Raw genomic sequence first — 19810 nt, forward strand, 5'->3', positions numbered from 1 at the left:
GACTTTGCTTTTATTTACAGCCGATCATACTGTTGGAAAAAACTTACAAATATTTTTGTCCTGCATATTAATCCATGCACTAAAACTGCCCTCTTTTGCAGGTGGATTTATCTAAACGATCAGAACTTATGCATCCCCACCAGTTCTTCCTTTGTATATGGAGCTGTACCAATCGGGGCCAGTATTTATGTGATTGGAGATCTTGATACAGGTTAGAGACCACGCTAATAAGTTCATATTGATTGTTTTCTTTTAAAGTACTTTTCAAACTGGTTTGAAGTTTTAGTGTTAAAAAAGAGCCTTCAGTCTAGTTAAGATTCTGAATCTCGTTCTGTTCGTGGTTGCCCTCGAGTTCAAGGGAACAATGTTAAATTTACAGGAAACATAAGCAGAACTGGTTTTTAACTTTTGTGCTTGAAACATCCCTTTGATTTTCAAATGCTAAAGAAAGTTTGTAAACTTGTTAGCCATTTGTTTGGCTGTCATAACAAAGGTTAGGGGGATAGACTGAGGTTAATAACATGTTCTTGGATTTTTTTGCAAACAATCCGAAAGCAGCCTTTTCCAAATTGTTGATAGCAATTTCTGGCATGTGACCAGTCTGGAAGTAGTCTGACTAACAGTAATCCCTGGTTAGAGTGTGTGTGGGAGAGGTTTGCAACAGTGTCACAGCTGCTCTGCAGTACTAACTTGGGGAGGAAACAGTCCATTGTCCTTGACACAGAATAAGTTAGGTAGGAAACTTGTTAGATACACTTTTCAATTTTTGTGGTGTCACTTTTCTAACTGAGTTTTCCTCATGGAAAAATGTTGAATGTAATATGTAACCTTACTAGGTTACATGTTGTGAAGTATCATTCGCTAATAATATTTAAAACAAAATGGTAATGCCATCGTCGGGGGAAGACATGCAAAAAAAGAACATTGGTGGTTCATTTCCAAAAAAGTTGTCTCGGAGTACTCTTAGGAATATAATGCAGAGATTCTGGGATTCATAAGCGTGGCAGCATTTTTAGTGTTACTCAGCTTGGTTGTACATCTGAGAAAATGTTCAGGATGTATACCTGGCAAACGCCAGTTGCTTTGCAGCTATGGTAGCTCTGACAAATGATAAAGTAAATTTAAAGGACCAAGAGCAGGTCCCATGACCTTTCCAGTAGAAAGGGATCTCTAAAATGTTAGAAATTCTTGTATTAGATATTGATTTGTACAGCTTACTTTTCTGGAAGACATGGACCTCTGGCTTTATATAGTCTTCTTATCTATACATAACAAGATACCTATCTAGATATAAACTGACCTTGGTGATCAATAGCAGAAATTAAAAAATGTGGAAGGGAAAAAAATCCTTTTTGCTTTGCTTTGTTCTTCTCAATTCAGATGCTTCTCAACTTTACTTTCTTTGAAATCCCATTTAGAAATTGATAGCATCAGTCTTTCTGCTTCCATTTAGCCTGGAGATATAATGACCTTGTTAGACTTTAAACTATTTGAGAGTTGCTGTGTAATTTAAAGTGCAATGTATTTCTCTTTTCCTTCCCCCCCCCCCCCCCCCCTTTTCAAATCTAACTCTAGGTACAAATTACGACTATGTCAGAGAGTTTAAAAGGAGCACGGGAACTTGGCACCGCACAAAACCATTATTTCCATCAGACCTTCGCCGCACTGGCTGCGCAGCCTTGCGAATTGCAAACTGCAAGCTCTTCCGACTGCAGCTTCAGCAGGGGTTGTTCCGCATCCGCGTTCCTTCTCCGTGACCAGCCTTGCACAAGGGGAGGAGACTGGAAGAGCCTGCCATGGTCCACCATAACATAGCTTTACATAAGGAAAAAAACAAAGATATTGCAACTGAAACTTATACTGTAATCTGTGCTTTGGTATGGTAACTGTTTTTGTTTTTTAAATGCTTCAAAGCTTGAGTCTTGGTTCTTGTTTTTGGGGGGAAATAACTATATAGTAAAACAAAATGAACAAAAAAAAAACAAAACCCAAAAACCTGTGACCAGAAAAACTCCTTCTGTTCTAACTGTTCAGGGAATAACCTCTGCTAGGGAAGGAGTTTCTTTGTGTCAGAAAGAGGTGGGGCTGGGTATTACTATGGCAAAATCTATTGAAAAGTAAAAAAATTAAATAAAAAAAATAAAAAATAAAAAAATGAAGGTGCATATTCCCTGCTGGGAATAAGAATAAATATGCTATCTTGACCCTGATAGCTGTACTGTACAAATGCTGTACGAAAACCAACCTCTCTGGTGTCTTGGGAAAAGACTGTTACATGGCTGAAGCTGCGAGAGGGAGGTGTTGGTTGTTGCACCCTTTATCCTAGCCCTTCTTCACAGGTTAAGGTCTGTGCCTAATACGGTGGTGGTGTATATATGGTTTGTTTCATTCATTTGCAGTGTATTTTGTTCCTAAGAATCTTTTTTTTTAATATATTTAAAATGGACTAATCTAAAAGAAATGTATAGTATGTTACAGATGAATAACCCAATAGTTTTTGTTTCGTTTTGTGTTGTTTTTTTTACCCTGTGTCATTCAAATGGTCTAAAGATTCAGTGTATGGGTGGACCAGCATGCATGCTGCATGGATTTTTTGAAGGCTGAGATCTCCAGCCCTCAAGTAAAGGGGAGGATCACAGCCAAGAAAATCTTGCATCTGTATTGTTGTTGGTAAAGAAGGACCATGCATGAGTTTCTTATCAAAGAGAAACTAGCAGCGTCTCTTCATTCAAAATGACTCAAATCCCTGCAGCTTTGCAATGTCAAGGGCTTTTGGGGGTATGATGGTATAAAAGGGGAGAAGCAAAGGCGGGGCATTAAGAGATGCAAGCTATGGAAAACATGATTTTTCAAATTACCATTTTAAAGGAAATGGCCCAGGCAGTTTATGCTGGGATCAGATGCTGGTTTAATTATAACCTTTGTGTTAAAGAACAGTGCTATCTACTACCATTTGTCTTTGAAAGCTTGGTTTTGGAAGGCAGTTGTAGTGATGAATTCAGTGCTTGAAGGTTGTTAAGTTCTGTTCACAGCAGTAGTAATACTGAGTGGACTGTTGTTGGTAGAAACTGTCTGCTGGCTAGGACACACTTTACCTCACTTCTTAATTTCATTTTGTTATTTATGACTGGTGAGCTGCAGCCCTACTTCAAAGTAAAATAGGGCCGGAAATGCAGTTGAAACTTCCCACCCCTTAGAGACTTGCAGTGTTACCAATGTTATTACTGGACCTCGTACTTTCCACTCTGCACCTTTGAAGGACCTCATCTGAAAAATCAGTGGGCCGTTCTGCCCTCAGTTACATTTAGCATACATCCAGATTAACTCCATTGATTCATCCTAGATGAAAATGTTGACAAAATAGCTGCTGTTCAGCTTTCTAAACTTTCTTTCAAAAGACATTCCAAAATTTACTAATACTTTTCATCATTCTCTGATTTTAATTTTTTTTACTGGAGTTACTATGGTGTTGAAGGAGGGCAGAATGTAGTCCTTTCTTGCAATGCTGAAGTGCTGCAGACTCTGGACTGCACGCATCGGGGTTTTTTTTCTAGCCTATTTGGGGTTTTTTGTCTGTGTATTTTATTTTATTTTTTTTAAATTGGTTGTACTTTTTGTGCAGTGAGTAGAAACTTTAGACCTAATATTGGTCTGTAGATTTGACATGATATATATAATACTTTACTACAAAATGTATGCACCACTGTTTCCATCTCCAGATCTTTTGTGTAACTTACCTTGAGTGCTCAGTCATTTATCTTGCAAAGTTTCCCACTTCAAGGTGAGGATGTAAGATGTTCAAAAGCACCTAAGTCACTTTTGAAATCTGAACAGGTTTCCAAGTCGCTTGGATGCTTCTGAACATGCGCTCAGCGTGTTGGAAGGTTCTGAGCATCTCGCAGCACCCTTCAACTCCCTAGTTAGCATTAGGAGGAGATTCGGCATCTAGGCAAGCAGACGCATGAAATCTGTGTTCAGAGCTGTGGATGCTCTGGCACTGTTTTACAGTAATGACTAGTGAGCTAAACATTTACATTTTTAACTAGATAAGGCAGAACTAACCAAATGTGACTCGCATTTAAAAAAAAAAGAGAGAGAGAGAAATGAAAATCTGGAGTTGATTGGTTTGTGTTGCTCATGTGGTTTGTTAAATTTGACAGCAAAGTTTTTAAGCGTCTTGTCCTAAGGCTTGCATGCATATTGAACCTTAAGCATATGAATCGTTGTATAGTGTAACTGAGCAGTGGGGCCGGTGGGCTGCAGCCACAAAGGTACATGAGCATCTAGCTGCTGTTTTTTGGTACAGCTAACTCTCAAACCAAGGTCTCGGAGGTGCTTGAAGACCCCTATTTAGTCGCTGCAAGGCCCCAAAGCTGCTTCTGGGGATAATGCACCAAACTGCTTAAATCCCAATGCTGCTCAGACCTTTGTCATGTGCCAGACCCCTGACAGGACCTTGCACTGGTTCCCCCAAGCTTGTCAGCAGAGCCTGTGTCATAGGTGTTGTCAAAGCATGTCTAATCTGCACACAATATGGGGGTGATGCTGTTTCTTGAGCAGCTAGTATAGCTGCCCTATCATACCCAGTAGCCCAGCCCAGTGGTTAGCTTTGGGAATGTCAGGACCCAGGTTCAAACCTTTTTCTTCCTCTTGACTTGAAGCCAGATCTCCTTTTTCTCAACCAAGAGCCTCAGTCGCTGGACCACTAGCTGCAGGGTGGTGGGCGTCGGTCTTCCTGGGTTTTTGCGGGGCAGCACTGACCTGATTGCAGGTGCCTAACTCCAGGAGAGGGTTGGCGGCTGAGCAGAGACTGGTGCCTCTCCCTGTCTAGAATTAGACTGTTCCCCAACTCCGTGGGACAGCTGGCCCAAGTCACAACCCCTTTCTTTTCTTCTTCCTACGATTGAACTTTAAACAGCATCCTGTGCAGTTTCTGCTCTGCAGTTTGCAGTCTCAGGTGCCTAAGTATTTCCGTGTGCTGTACAAGGAGCTGAGGTGGCAACTCGGGGCTCTGAGTAACGTGTGGCAGCCGGGGCACCTCACTTTCTTCAAGACTTGAGCTGGAAATTTGTTGAATTAGCAGGAACCTGTGTGCGCACACAGCCAACTTTAGGTATATGCATGCATATCTCTTAGTGCACACATTGAGGTCGCTTTCTATTTCTTTTTCCCAAAAAAACTTTTATCTTTTTTGCAATGTGGCAAAATCCTCACTGGGAATTGTCTGGTTCAAGCCCCAAGCTTGTCTGTAGCCATATTTTAGAGAAATGGAAGCAATCTTATAAGAACAACATTAAAAATGCAGCAAAAACACAAACCCCCCCAAAAATAAACATGCACACAAAAGACCTTGACGATGGGAATAGTGGTGGTAGTTATGCTTGTTTTTAACACTAAACTTATGCTTAACGTAAAATATATATTGTTCCTTTCCCCCTTGTCCAAACATTGCCGAAGATTTTATCCACTTCCAGATGAAAGGTGAATGTTTTGGAAAGGGTCGCTGTTCTATTTCAACAATTTCTGAGCCTGAAGCATCATGGGCATGATTATGTTGCACTGTTTTGAAGAATGTAACGTTGTGGTGGCTTTTGGATGGGAGGGAAAGATGGTTCCTACCCCGTCGTTCAGAGACGGCTGCTGTGGCGTCTGTTCGGTTTCTGATCAGGTGTTGCTCTCGTGGTCCTGCCAAAGGTCTGAAGAAAGGTGCACCTGGGGGGCCCCTTTTCCCTCCAGCCAGACAGCATTTCATCAGTGTAGCAGGAACCCTGTGCTGCTAAACATGCAGCGTTAGCCTGGATTTCATGCCCTCTGCCCGTTTATACACCTATCCCACTCTACCCAAAGGGCATTTCCAAAGAGTCCCCTACTTAATTGTAGCAAAGCAGGACATTTCTCTTCAAATATTTTCCCAGCTACAGCCCTTTGTGCATTTATCCCAAAGCCACAGATTGACTTGGCTGCCCCCAGTCAAGTAACTTGCGATAATAGCGGTGAAGAAACTTTCTTTAAACCTAATAAAAACAAGATTAGACTACATCACAGAGCAGCAATGAGTCCAAGAGCTAAGACCGACTTGTACAAGTGATTTATTGTTCTTTGAGGACAAACTCGGTCCCGTTTTCCCTTTGAATGCAGTTGTTCAAAAGCATTTTGGGGCGGTCTCATTGCTGAATCATATAGAAGTTATTTTTGCAAATACAAAAGGGAATGTTTTCATCAAAACTACTGGAGCCCCCGACTCTATTTGTAAGCGTTCAGTTCCCCCTCCAGAAAATGTCAGGCAGCTTGATTTCCTTCAGTGATGTTATTAGCAGCATTCTCAGAACAGCAAAGAGGATGTCCTTTTTTGGAAGTTATTGTGCCTGCATGTTTGGGTAAATGTACAGAAGGAAGGGGTTTTAGATGCTGAGTGCAGTTTCTCTGCTCATTAGTTGCATCAGTAGCCAAACTGTACAGTCTGAATGTTTTTGGTAATACATACTCGCCACACAGTGCAGGATGCAATAACAGAGGAAGGCCGTTTACAAGTGCCAAACTTTTGGTTCTCTCTGTATATATGGATATTTCAATTCTTCTGTTCTAGTACATGGACCTTTAAACTTCACTGTGCTCCAAAACGTTGGGATTATTTTGTAAATGAATGCTACTTAAACACTGTAAATCTTTTTATTTGTTTTTAATACTGTTCTGCGGGTTTTGCATTACTCTCCACGGCTGCCTTGAAACATCACTCCACGTGATGCACATGGACACTGCTCTGTACGAGAGCACTGGTGCCAGGCATGTAAATAGAAAATGGCAGCTGACAAGAATATGTTTTAATGTTTTAAATTATTAATATTTTCGATAAAGTGCAATGCATTTGAACTTATCTCGCCTGCAGAAGGAATTTTGTGTCTCGGGTCAAGTTGCAGCAAATGCAATTGTTGCTAGGGACACAGAAGTACTCAGAGGCTACAGCATCCTTGCGTTGTAACTAATCCGTGTTTTTGTGCCACTCGCAATGACCCTTTTCAAGGAGTCGTGGTGTTTTGTTTAAGTGAAAATAGGATGCCTTCTATTCTCAGTGATTCTTAAGCATCCTGTTGTTTTGTTTCTCTTTAACTTTTATGTTCTGGGCTGCTTACACAAGGTCTGTGGAAACAGGTACAAGTTGGTTTGAAAATCTGAACGTGCCGATTCTAGAACATACGGATTCTAGGGTAAATTGCAGTATTTTATTGTTAATGTTGAGATGAAAGCAAGTGCTGAGATGTATACATCAGACATTTGTACTGTAGCTTTTTTTAAATTTTTGCCATCCCCCGGTTTTCTCGCTTATTATTGCTATTTAAAAACCCTCTTTACCAGCTAGGGTTTATGTTTCTGCAGAATTACTACATTTTAAAGAGAAACGTAACTATTATCAGGCGCTGTGTTTATTTTAATAAACCTTAAATCATTCATCTAGTAAGATTTGGGGCCTGATCTTATGAAGTGTTGAGTAAATTGGCTTGAAGCTAGCACTTGGGACACTGGGATTCTGTCCAGGGCAAGTAACCAGTTTGTTTGCATTTTCCTCAAAATGCACATTTTTTCTGAAATCTGTTAGTAGGTTGTGCATGTTGAATATACAGCCTATTTCCTAAGCCACTTTAGTATGTTAAACTAAACTGCTGTAGGAAGGATCACATTTATACAGTCTTCTAGTGCTTAGTAAATATAATAATTACTACATATAATATGTACATTATACATACATACTATATAGCTGTGTGTGTACACATGCACGAATGCATGCATGCACACACTCATGCATACACACCGTATATAAAATATAACACTAAATATTATATTTAATAAAAATCTATATTAACACGGAAGCCCTCTTGAGTTAGCAGCCTTTCCGACTTTAAATTTCTGTAATTTTAACAGTTAAAACCTGGCAAGTGAAGTTTATAGTCAAATGTTGATTAATGTCAGAGTTGAAAGATAGGGAACACTTTCCAAGTGCCTAACTGAACAAACCGTCCAATGTCTTTATTCTGTGAATTAGGGACTGATGCATCAAGATAATAGATGCAACAGATGAGAGATTTCCAATGCTTTAAATCCTTTAAATTGTAATAATTTACAACCTACACCCCTGCAATAATTTTCTTGGCACTTCAAAATAGATCTATTTTTAGTAGCTTGTCTACTACTTATAAATATCAAATGACCATAAACATTTAAAAAAAAAAAATTGGGGGGAATGTACTCAATATTATTTAGTGGGTCATTTGAAATACCATATGGTAATGCCTTAAAACTAAACTGGAAGGCTGGAACTTTTCAACACAATAGCTTAAATCTCGTTGCCTTGGTGTTCTTGTATTTCATTCCAATCAGCGTGGGAATGCAACTATCATGTACATGTGTCCGAGTTGATTGGACAGTAAATGAATATGCTCGCGGTCATTTGTTACCTGTGGCCTTTGAGTTGAGACCGGTATTTGAAACCCTTGTAGTAAGGGGAAGTTTTCTGACTACAATAATGGCTAAAAAGAAACTCTTATGCTTAGACAAAAAGCCTTGTCTTAAGAACATCAATCAGATGTGTAAAAGTTGGGGGTTTTTAAATGCTATATAGTAAGTATTTCTAAATCTTCACTTAAAGTGTGTGTCTGAATTCCCTTTCCACCACCACCATCACTGCTTTGACTTCTGCTGTGTGATGTGTGCCGCTTTTCTTAAACTAGATTTTATTTCAGTGGAGTCTGAGGTTCAGCCAGGCTCTGACCCCGTCTCTCTCTCTCTCTGCGATATAATTTTGTGCCTCCACCCTAACACCTGCAGTTAATGACAGGGTGAAAAAATAACCTGGCACAAAATGGCACCTGTGAAAGCAAAGGCCACTGCTGAAAGTCTAGACTTTCACGTGCAATAGGCAGCTTGCTCCAACCTGGCTATCGTTGCCTGTTCTTAGTTTCTCTTTCCAATGAATTTAACTGTGCTGGGCAGTTCAAGCCAAGCAACTCCTGTTTTATTTATGGACTACCTCTAGCTTTAAGGAAACAAGTAGTGTCCGTCTGCTTGTACCAGACTGACTTTTGTGTTTTTAAATTTAAAAAAATACATTACGCTTTACTAAAAATAATAAATAAATAAAAAAATCAGGCTTTGGTTATTTGAACAAGGATAGGTAAATGCTTTAGAGACGCATGCAGTATTCTGTTCCCCAAATTGTGCTTGAAAAAGGAAATCAGTAAGCCTGATTCCCTGCAGAGCCTGCAGTTGTACGAAGCAGGATTTCCGGCACGCGGGTTGTACTAAGCTGACGTTCTCTTAAATTCTTGGTAAGGTTTCAGATAACTCTGAGGAGAAACCCTATAATACCTTCATTCGAAAAGGGTTTCTTCTTCAGGTAATGTACATCTCAAGCATTGAACAGTTTTGTCAGCTGTCATGCAAGTAAAGAAAAGGGCTCTTCCAGGATGATCTGGTGACATAGAGCTCATACGCAGCTTTTTTCTTTCCCAACCCCTCCCTGCTTTTATTTCCTTTGGGCTGGGGTAGGAGGAGAGGAACTATTATTCCATTATTTAAACTGCTTTTTTTTTTTTTTTTTCTCTCTCTAGGTTCCAAAACCTAGTAATTTGCTCCTTTATAACTGGAGCTCTTTTAAGGTGAGAGAGATATGCCTCTTACTGAGACTGTATTATACAGTGCAATGCAGTTATTGTATCGGTACTTTGTGTATCGCATCCCAGTGTGACACAGGACTGCTAGCGGACCTTTGAAGTAGGGCTGAATGTGAAGCATGAGAGTAAGAAGGAAAGGATCGTGCCCCACATCTCTATGGACACGTTGCACTAGCCTTCCAAGGCAAAGGGGCCATACATCTTGGTGGGGAGCTGGTGTCACTGCCACCAGGCTGGAGCCAAAGGCAGAACACTGCTGTGTGCCAGTGACTTCCAGCTACCAAAACTAGTGCCCTACACACACCCCAGCTTGGTGCAGATTGGGCGAGCTGGAAACTGTCCCCAGTTTTACCAAACTAGGTCGCAGATCCCTGGACGTCTGTTTGGATTGCCTGCCGCGGAGCACTGCTTCCTGCCTTGTCTTTTCCCCCTGCCCCCCTCTCACTCCTGCAGAGCACCAAGGCTCCCGTCAGCCTCTGGCCCAGCTATTTCCTAACTCTGAAAACTGCACGATTCCAGTTGTGCAATAATCTTCTGGACCAGCCTCTGCAGCTGGGGGGGATATGCCAGCAGGTGGCTCCTACCATGTCCTCCAGAAACGAATTGCTGCCGCCGCGCATGGTTTCCGCTTAAGATATACTCAAACGCTTTCCCACCCAGCTGTTACCTCACCACCTACAGCTGAGGGGAGGGGACTGCTTAGCTCGCCATTTCAGATATACAGTATCAAATCAAGACTTGCTTCTGATCAAACGTATGAAATGATAACATGCGCAGGTTAGAGTTCACTGAACTAAAGTAACCCACCTCTGAACAGAGCATATGTAGCAAGTGCTTTTACACAGCTGTCTTAGAGTCAGGAAGCATTTATCTCTCTCTTTATTGATTGGGGATAAATCCCTATTCCCAGCTACCTCACAATTTTTTTTTTTTTTGCAAGTTTTTTTCTCAACACCTTGGCATCTATTCTTCAAGAAAAGGCTAACAGGAAACAGGGTGGAATAGTGCCATTTTTCTAGGCTGGTTTTTCTTCATTTCCTTTAAAATATGTGAGTCTTCAGTGGCAGGCCCTAGGGTTCTGCAGCTGCTTTAAAACGAATACTTGAAAATAACTAAACTTGGCTTGTGAATGAAAGAAGCAATTGAAGGACGTAGCAGTTCTAATGGCTTTAGATAGGAAGCCGATCTATTAAAACTCTTTGCACTTGGAAGTGAAATAGAGCAGATGGGCAAATTTCTCTCCACTTCTGCTATATATTCTGCTTGTCCTGGGGACTTGATTCAGTGCCTGCAGAAATCCATGGGAAAATGCCAGACGACTTAATTGCGTGTTTGGTGCCAGCCCTACCTGCATGGAACTTGGTCGTTGGGGGAGAGTAGACTATCCAAATCCTACAGCAGGATAAATCACTTTCCAGATCCAAAAGCAGTCTTGCCCACTTCACTGGAGCTTTCGGAGGTCCAGATCCTGTTTGGTTTGAATAAGGGGGACCCAGTGCATTCTTTGTCATGCTTGACCACACGTGACATTCTTTAAAATGTTACTTCTAACCCGATAATAACCAGTTACCTTTCAGTTCTTGGGTTTCTTGAGTATTTTGTACAATTCTTCTTTAGCAGGGACAGCTCCTTAACTTGAAAGAGCCACCAAGACGCAAGCAAAAATTGAGCTATAAGTTGTTTAAAAAAAAAAAAAAAATCAAATTATGAAATGTTCAGTAGCAAACTTTCTACAGTCTTCCTTTTGCTTTGCAGCTCATGTGCATTTTGAGTTGATATCAGAGCAAGAGTGCACCTGCCCTCAGAGGAAAGAAGAAACAAAGAGCTGCCTGTAGCGTGCGAATTAGCTACAGGATTGAGAAGCTTTGCACTGGGCTGTGGGTCTACCCAAAAAAAGCCCCCAAAACCTTGTTATTAATGGTTCTTTAGCCAAGTCCTCATATCTGGCCACGTGGGGTCCCGTGCATCCTGTCCACATGGAGCTGCCTACTCTTACGGTATTGTCATCTTCAGCCAGACCTGAGGGATGCTTCTTTTTTTCCCCTCGGAGCTGATCTACTTAGCCCTACGGAGGGCCGATAATGCAGCTGCTGTGTTCGTTTAGTAGCTTCTCCCATCAGCCATGCCACCTGTTCCTTGTAGCGGTGTGGCCTTTGAAAGCTGGCTTTGTTTGCTTTGTTGCCACTGGAGCAGAAAGTGCACGTAATGGGTTTGGGTTTCTGCTGCGTTGTGTTGCTGGTAAGACTCTGAATCCATCGCAGTGTTTTGCTTCAGTTCTTCCAATTTCGGTTGACATCATGTTTTGTCAAATGTCCATCCTTGGAAATCTTGAAAACTGGATTTTTGTAGCGGGGAATATTTTGATTTTCATATGCTTCGCTGGGAAGGGTGATAATCTTCTGAACAAGCTGGTTTGAATTTGGCACTGACACTGGAAAAGTCTACGGTTTTTAGGTGTGCTCAACGTATACTTCTTGAGCAAAACTCAGAAACTGAAATTTCAGAGGGCCCTTTAGAAAATAGGATCATCTTTGAGGTATCGCAACAAGAAGCAAATATCTTAATTTCAAATGTTGCTAGTTTTTTGTACTACTCTAGAAGAATTCATATTAATTAAATATGTACTTAGTTTGAGCCTCTGAAGGCAATGGTTAATTTAACTCGTAAAACCTGTGTCAGATGAACTCTGTCACTCTAGCAAGTGGAAGGGAACAGGAGGTTTGGGGTCTTACTATAGGGTGGTAGAGCAAGCATTGTAGTATACAATAGGAAAAAATTGACAACCAAAGTATCTTTTCACAAATGCGTAGATAGGAAAGTAACTACAGGGTATGTATACTTCCTAATGATTTCAGCCGTTTTTACAGCTAAGTCACAATTTTCCTTCATCTTAGAGAAAACTCTGAAGTTAGAGCATCTAATTAAAACAGCATTATACAATATCATATATCCTGTGAGGTTGGAGTAAAGAATTGGAAAAAAAAAAAAAAAAAAAATTAAAATCCCAATTGATCACTGGCAGACTTCAAGAGTTTAATCTCACTGCAGAATTGTATGCAACCCCAACATTTTGGTGCTGGATAAAGCTAGAAATAACCACGTTGGGGCATTCATGAGTACATTAATCATTCTGTGAGATGAGCAGCACAAAGGAGTCAGACTGCCGAGCGCTCTGGTGTTCTGAGTGTGAGGATATTGTTAACCGAATGATTTTCTGTTTGAACAGGAAAACTTGTTTTTCCTATGTAAACTTTATCTGTATAGGCCAGGGACGGGCAAAATGCAGCCCACGGGCCAGACGCAGCCTGCCAAGCCATTCTATCCGGCCCATGGGGCCCCTAAACAGTTTAGATAATTAATGTTAATCTGCCCTGGGCTGCCTGTCATGTGGCCCTCGATGGCTTGCCAAAACTCAGTAAGCAGCCCTCCGCCCAAAATAACTGCCCGCCCCTGGTATAGGCTCAGTTTAGGGGTGAGATTACTACATCTCTAAACGTAGACTTTCATACACAAACTTCATTGGTTACTCAGGATTTTTCACTTGAACTTTTTGGATCCTTTGGAAGCTGGATTTTTATTTCTCTCTCGTATTTCTGACCCTAAGCCTACAATGATTGACTTTATATTAAATAGTAGAAATCTGGGAACACAGCATCCAACCTGCATATGTTGCCAGGTGTGCACCTCCTTGCTAGAGAGAGAACTCCTTTGTGGGGTCAGATGCAAGATCTTTGGCCTCAGCTTGTCTTCTCCAAGAGGAAGACTGGAGTATTTGTGCCCCAGGGAATCCTTTGTTGCAAGGCAGGGAGCGTCCATGCCACGTGGCTCTTCTAAATCCAGTTCTTGGAGCCAGAGTATGAGTGCTTTTGATAGACTACCACCTCACATCCAGATCAACGTTATTTGTTCCCCATCCCCATTTCTTTCTGATTTGTTGCACATTTTCCTTATTTAATTTGCTTCCCACCATGTGTCCCTTGAGTTCTGACTCTTCTTCTTGCTAATATCTTTCTCTTGGAGCGGTCTGGATGGATGTCAGCCCAGATTTACCTGTAGTGTAAATCAGGGTCATCTCCTAGCATTTGTATCCCTAAAGCTGAGGATGTATTTGGGTCATTGTAGTTTCCTGGTAAACCTGAATCTGTCATCCTTGCATGCCTCTGGCATTTCCAGAAATGCTTTGGAGATTGTGATTTTCGAAGGAGCCTGAAGTGCGGTGTCTCTACCTCATCCTAAATCTGTTCAGTTTCTAAGCAGCATTTTCCATTTTACTGGACATTATTTTGTACCTTTCCCCCCATGCCTTGTTCCGAACTCCGGTTACTGTTTCTCTTCTCTTAATTCAGATTAATTTTAGTTTACCTCCATGAATCAACCTCTGACTGTGGGGTCTAGCACAGGAGACAAACCTCTCCAAAGTGCCCTCGGCTCCCTAGGCTGATGAGGACCTCTTAAAGACTTCACTTCAGTCCTAGCCCCAAATTCTGCTGTAGGACACAGTAAGCCAAACAGAGTCTGAAAGTGTGCTGTTTCTTTTGTTGACTGGAAATAACTAGATCCTAGAAAATCTCTTTCTTGAGAAATAGCCAATCCAGACAGCAGGCAGCAGATAAATTTCTTATGCTTCCATATTCAGTATTTTTAATTGAGAAACAGATTATTTATTTTGGGAAAATGTACATTTTTGTATTTAATGTCAAAGTGGCCTTTATAGAGAAAGCACATAAAATATTTAGATTAAAATTGCTTAGTTGTGTAATTTTAGTGGGGATTTTTATATTGACAGGGTTTTTATGCATTTTTCAAAGTACTATATTTGCTGGTTTGTGTTATAAATTATCAGTGATATTTTTAAAGGGTATCTTAGCAATTTTTTCCCCATAGTTGCTCCTTCTACCGTTCCTAGACCCCAAAACTGCTGGCTGACCCTGTAAATTTAATTTCCCCCAGTACAGTGACTACAGTACAGCCGCGCAGCTTCGAGAATGATCTTAGCCGCGTGGCGTAATTCTGGAGAGCTGTCTTTTTTTAGGAGGGCAGCACGCAGTATTTCAGTTGTTCTTGACTTGCTCTGTTAGTGGATGGATAGCTATTACTAGAATTTGCGAAACTTTAATTTTTTTCCATCTTGCAATGTTTACACTCGTATTAGTTAATTTCCAGGAAATGCACTAGTTGTGCGGTGTGCAACCTCGTATCATGAGTGCAGTGTCAGTGGTACCCTGAAAAGTTCCAGAGTTCTGATGGTGTCCTAGGTTCATGATCGGAGAGATTCTGAAAAATGAGATACTTAGCATTGGATTGGTTTATGTATTTTGGGCTAAGTGATTCACAATCTCCTTTTAACATTAGTGGGATCTAAACTGAACTCACGATTAAATTGGAAACAAAATTAGCACGTTGGTGAACTAGTGCAGGGGGTGAAAAAATAGATTGAGACGCTGGAGAAATCTCCAGGAAAAATATGCATTCAGTTGCACTACTACTTTGCGTGTGCAACTGCCTTGACTGCCTATGCAACCATTGGGCATACAGTTAGCAAAAATCAGACCACTTATTCTTTCATTCCCCCGATTTTTAGTTTTTCTTCTCCCAAACAATAAGCGTTTGCTAGTTAGGGACTTCCAAGAGAATGTCTGTCAACCCAGGCTTCAGTTTCAATATAATTATCTATGCGTATCCTTATTTGTTTCCTTTTTTGCTTAATAGAGGATCCCTGTACCTTTTTAGTTTAGCAACGCTCCAAGCTCTTAGGAATAGTTAAGAATGAACGTTATGCATGCTAACATGTATTCTCATGTTTGAAGAATAATGTGCAATTTTTAATGGCACTTTGACCTATTACTGAAAATCTGGGTTTTGCAATGGAACAAATTGTATTCACAGTTGAAACAATCGGTGTATAGTTTGAATGTCTTTCAAGTGTTGGAAATGGTGACTTTTCAAGATGTGTCCCTAAATACTTTGGTGGAACGTGATTTTTTGCTTTTGAGCTTTATAATCCGTTCTTAGGAAACCATGTGTTTCTAGTTTACTTCTGTTGTCAAAATCACCCAACTCTGTCTCTGGACCACATCTATCAGTTGTTGTAACAGCGAAGTGGAACGATTCATTGATTCTTATCAGTAATGTTTCTTTCAAAATCACTTTCTAGTTTACATGTTATGATGCAAAAGGGGATATGAGAATTTTCCTGGGTTAAGTAGCACTTACTTTGTTTACATGTGCAGTATAATGTTGGGTAACTAAGGGAAGGTCCCCCTTCCAAAGTGCATGAATTGTGCTTTGGGGACCTAGTTGCCAATGTGCAAATTGTGCTGTAATGTACCAAGGATCAGTGAAAGTGTTTTATCTTTTTTAAAGTAGTTTGTATTGACTGGGTTTTATAAATGTAAGAAAACAGAGTGTTGTATTTTGATCTGAAATTTGTGTATGGTCAAGTAACTTTGCTTTATGTATTGGAGGTTTGTTCAGAACTTGAAACATTTTATAGAAGGGTGCAGACCAAAATTACTTGTCTTAAAAAGGTGTTTAATAAACTAACCAAATAAAACACTGATGGCTTGAAGAATTGTTCATTGTCTCTTGCTTTACTTAAATGCTGGATTTTTTTTAATAGAGGAATATAGTTCAAAACTTTAGTCAAAGCCAGTTGGAGCAGTGGAGTCGGAAGTGGGGCTGTGTGGGAGAGAGAGTGGCTGCTTATGGTTAAAAACCTACCCGCATGGAAGACATTAAAGGAGACTGTCGAGAGGGAAAACCACAGGAGACCAAATCGACCGTTGTGGGGTACCTTCTTTCTGGCCAGGTGGGAACAGCTTGGCCTTACCTGGCTGTGGAGTGCACTGGAGAGAGGGAAGCCGTCCCTGGGATGACGAGGTGGCAGAAAGCTGTCGGTCGCCTTATGAGTGGAGGTGGCAGATATGCATCGTGAGCTAGTCCTTTGTTGCAGGCTCTCTGCAGGCTCGGGGGGTTGGCAACCCAGGAGCAGGCCCAGAATTGCTACAGGTTGAACTGCAACTTTAGAAAAGAAACCGGAGCTTCCCGGAGCAGCTTCTGCAAGAGGAACGCTGAGGTGGGGCCAAGCGGCGTTGAGGGGCCGAGTTCCCACGAGGAATGAGGTGGGAAGGTTGCTCTTACGCCCTAGACGGGCACGCTGCAGGGGCCCAGACTTATCTGGAGAAGAGGATTGCTCTTTAAAAGTCTCGCACTACATAAACGCAAAGCACCAGCCCAGCCTCAGCTGCCCGCACCGGAGAACCAGAGCGTCCCAATGCAAACGCGGGCTCCGCGATGGGGAATCTCATGTTGGTTTGTTTTGTTCCTGGTGTTCCCGTGGTGACTGCTGCATCAACCGGCTCTGCCGTATCCTCTGTCTGTCTGACTGAGCCTTGGAAACCAACGGGGAGGCTGAACTTGGATTTATCTTTATTCCACAGGCTGGAATTTCGACCAAAAGGGAAACTGGCTGCGGCCTGGTTTCCTTTCCCCTTTGTGTCATGGTGACACGGCTCTGCTGCAGCCAGCGAGTTCCTTGTGTGTCCTCAGAACGACTTCCCCCATCTTTTCATTTTGAACCTCCGCGGGGGGCAGAGAGTAAGGCAAGCACCAGTCCTTTAAACGAACAGTGCTCTTCAGCCCAGCGTCTCAAACCCTCCTCCCAAAGACGAGAAAACGGAAAGGCGCAGAGGGGTCGTGCACTGAGCCACAGCCAGGACACTGATTTTTGGCCCTGGGCTCCAGCAGGGAATGGCATCGCTGCCTCCAGCGTCAGGGCTGAAATGCCAAGCCCAGCTGGAATGACCAGAAGAGCCTTGTCTCCCTGAGGGAGGTGATACCAGGCAGTCAACTTCTTGGTGCCCGAGATCTTTACCAAGGTGCAGGGGGTGCTACAGAGCCTAAGGCCATTTTCATACGCATAGAGGTTGGCTCTTGAAGTCTTGGATCAAGATGCGCTCCCACCACTACTGCCCAACCCCCCACACTCACCCTGCATTTATTGCCATGTGTACAGTGTACCCAACGGGCTGTATCGCCACGCTGCTGTGGACTAGCACAAGAAGGGTTTTTCTGGGCGAAGCTAATGAGCATTTTGTCATCGACTTAACTGGGAGTTGGATCAAGCTTTTTATTGTTTCTGTAATGTATTCAGATTTAAACAGTTGAGCTCTCAGCCTTCCTGTGCCTGTAAGGAAGTGTCAGCCCCAACACCCTGGCTGGATGAAAGAGTTGGCTAAAGGGAATTTACGGTAAGAACAAATGTATTTTTATGCACCGGGATATGCTTATCAGCAGGAAGAGGGACGCTGAGAGCAATCCTCTCTCTCCAGGGAGGGGAAGTGCGGAGCAGAAATTCTCGTTCTCTCCAAATTTTGAAACCTTCTTTCTTTCCTTGTCGAAGCCGAGCAGTCTGGAGAGTTAAATCTGCATCAGCCTATAAGATAGTCTTGCAGCTCAGGTGAGTAATACTAAAAGCCAAGCCCGCTGTTTTTCCAGCACATCACCTGAACGGTTACTGAACTTGTGTTCAGGAAGGACCTTAGGGAAAAGTGCTTTGAAATGGATCCATGTCTTCCTTTTTTATTAATATACTAAGACTCTGTCCAGAAGCTTTTAATTTGGAGGGCCACTTTGTTCTTTGTCTTGAGAAGGAAAGCATATTCTCTATTCCTCCTTCAGAGCACACAACACTATCAGGTTTTTTTGCAATGATGGAGGAAAGAGCTGTTTGGACCACAAAAAGCAGTAAATATTCTCTTGCTCCATGGCTTCTCTGGGCTTTTGTAAAGTACCCAAACACGCCCATTGCCAACTCTTACAATGCTGCTTCATACAGCAGACTTTCCACGGTGCATTGTCAATGGGGGGCTGATTCTGCAGTCCTATTGCAAAGACCCTGTCAGTGCAGCCACCCACGTGTCAGCTTGGTGTAGGGCGTTTATGGGTGCTGGTAGATGGGGAAGGAGCCTGCAGGTTGGAGTATTTTGTGTCTCTTCTCTCTCATCCAGTCTGTTCTGCTGTGCAGAGCTGCTGCTTCACTTCTCCCCTTTCAGGGATCTTCAGTAGGCTTTGCAACTGCTTTTCCTTTTACAGGAACCCTGCAGAACTGGCCACCAGTTCACCACAAAAGACTCTTGTACTAATAAATCATACAGCACTTTCTCTGCTGCTAGGAATGGCTCTGATTTCTATTAGCAAGCTGGTACAATGGGCAGTATGAAATCTGTCTGCTGAACTGTTGCTTGCTCTGCCTCTTCTCTGTTCATCTTGCCTTCTCCTTCGGTGCTGCTCGCTGGGGCTGGTTAGTGGTGATGGCACCATTCTGAGAGAGCTGCGAATCCTCTTTCTGTGGGGCAGGATGGCAGGTTGTGAGCCTAGCAGGGTCTCTGGGGGAATGGATTTGTGAAGTGAATGCCTTGTTATAATCCCACAATGTTGTTCCAACTTCTGGGATATTATAATTGGATACACACCCCGGATAAGTAACAGGAGGAGTTATGGCCATTACCTTTGTAGTGTCCCATTACATCTGTGCTCCCGTCCCAGTCCGCACCCACATCCCTTCATCCCAGTCTCCAAGTGCAGGACGTCGTGGATCCCCAGTGCTTGAATGTCTTGCAGCCACCTTTTCCCATGTTGCAGCCCTGAGAGTTTCCTTGGACTGGGGAATTGCCACTGCAGATGTGGTGTGAAACGAATACAGTATAGCACTGGGGAAAGATGCCGGATTGACAGCCCCAGTGACCACAGTGGATGCTCTGTTCACAATAAACTTTAAACTATTTTCACTTTAAAAAATTGATCTTGAATTTTCCATGCTCAAAGTAACAAGTGTCCCTTTACTGATTCCCACTTTGTCAGGTCTAGATAGTTGTCACCCTGCATAATATTCAGAAAGATTTTAACACTCTTATGAAAAGACTATTAGTCCATCTTAGATCTTGCCAGAAGCAAGCAAGCTTGTACCTGTTTCTTCCCTGCCCCCTCGCCCGTCTCTCTCTTCCCTGCCTTATCTAACTTACCAAAGAACAGGTTTGATGTTCAAAAATAAATCCAATTTCCTAAAATGTATGTAGACAGATATTTATCTTCCATCAACAGCATGCTCCCTTAACCCAAGTCCATGTTCATGGGAGACATATGTT

General features: G+C 42.1%; 1 protein-coding gene across 1 annotated transcript in view; it reads left to right on the top strand.

Annotated features, from left to right (window-relative positions):
* Positions 1-16236, top strand: part of GAN (gigaxonin) — a 56972-nt gene extending 40736 nt beyond the window's left edge. Inside the window, exons 10-11 of the mRNA XM_014609254.3 lie at positions 102-211; positions 1576-16236. Of these exons, the coding sequence (XP_014464740.1) occupies positions 102-211; positions 1576-1757 (292 nt within the window). The 3' untranslated portion in view covers positions 1758-16236. The remainder of the gene's footprint in view (positions 1-101; positions 212-1575) is intronic.
* Positions 16237-19810: the final 3574 nt, after the last annotated feature.

The sequence above is a fragment of the Alligator mississippiensis genome, chromosome 10 (assembly GCF_030867095.1).
Source record: "Alligator mississippiensis isolate rAllMis1 chromosome 10, rAllMis1, whole genome shotgun sequence".
Classification (NCBI taxonomy): Eukaryota; Metazoa; Chordata; order Crocodylia; family Alligatoridae; genus Alligator; species Alligator mississippiensis.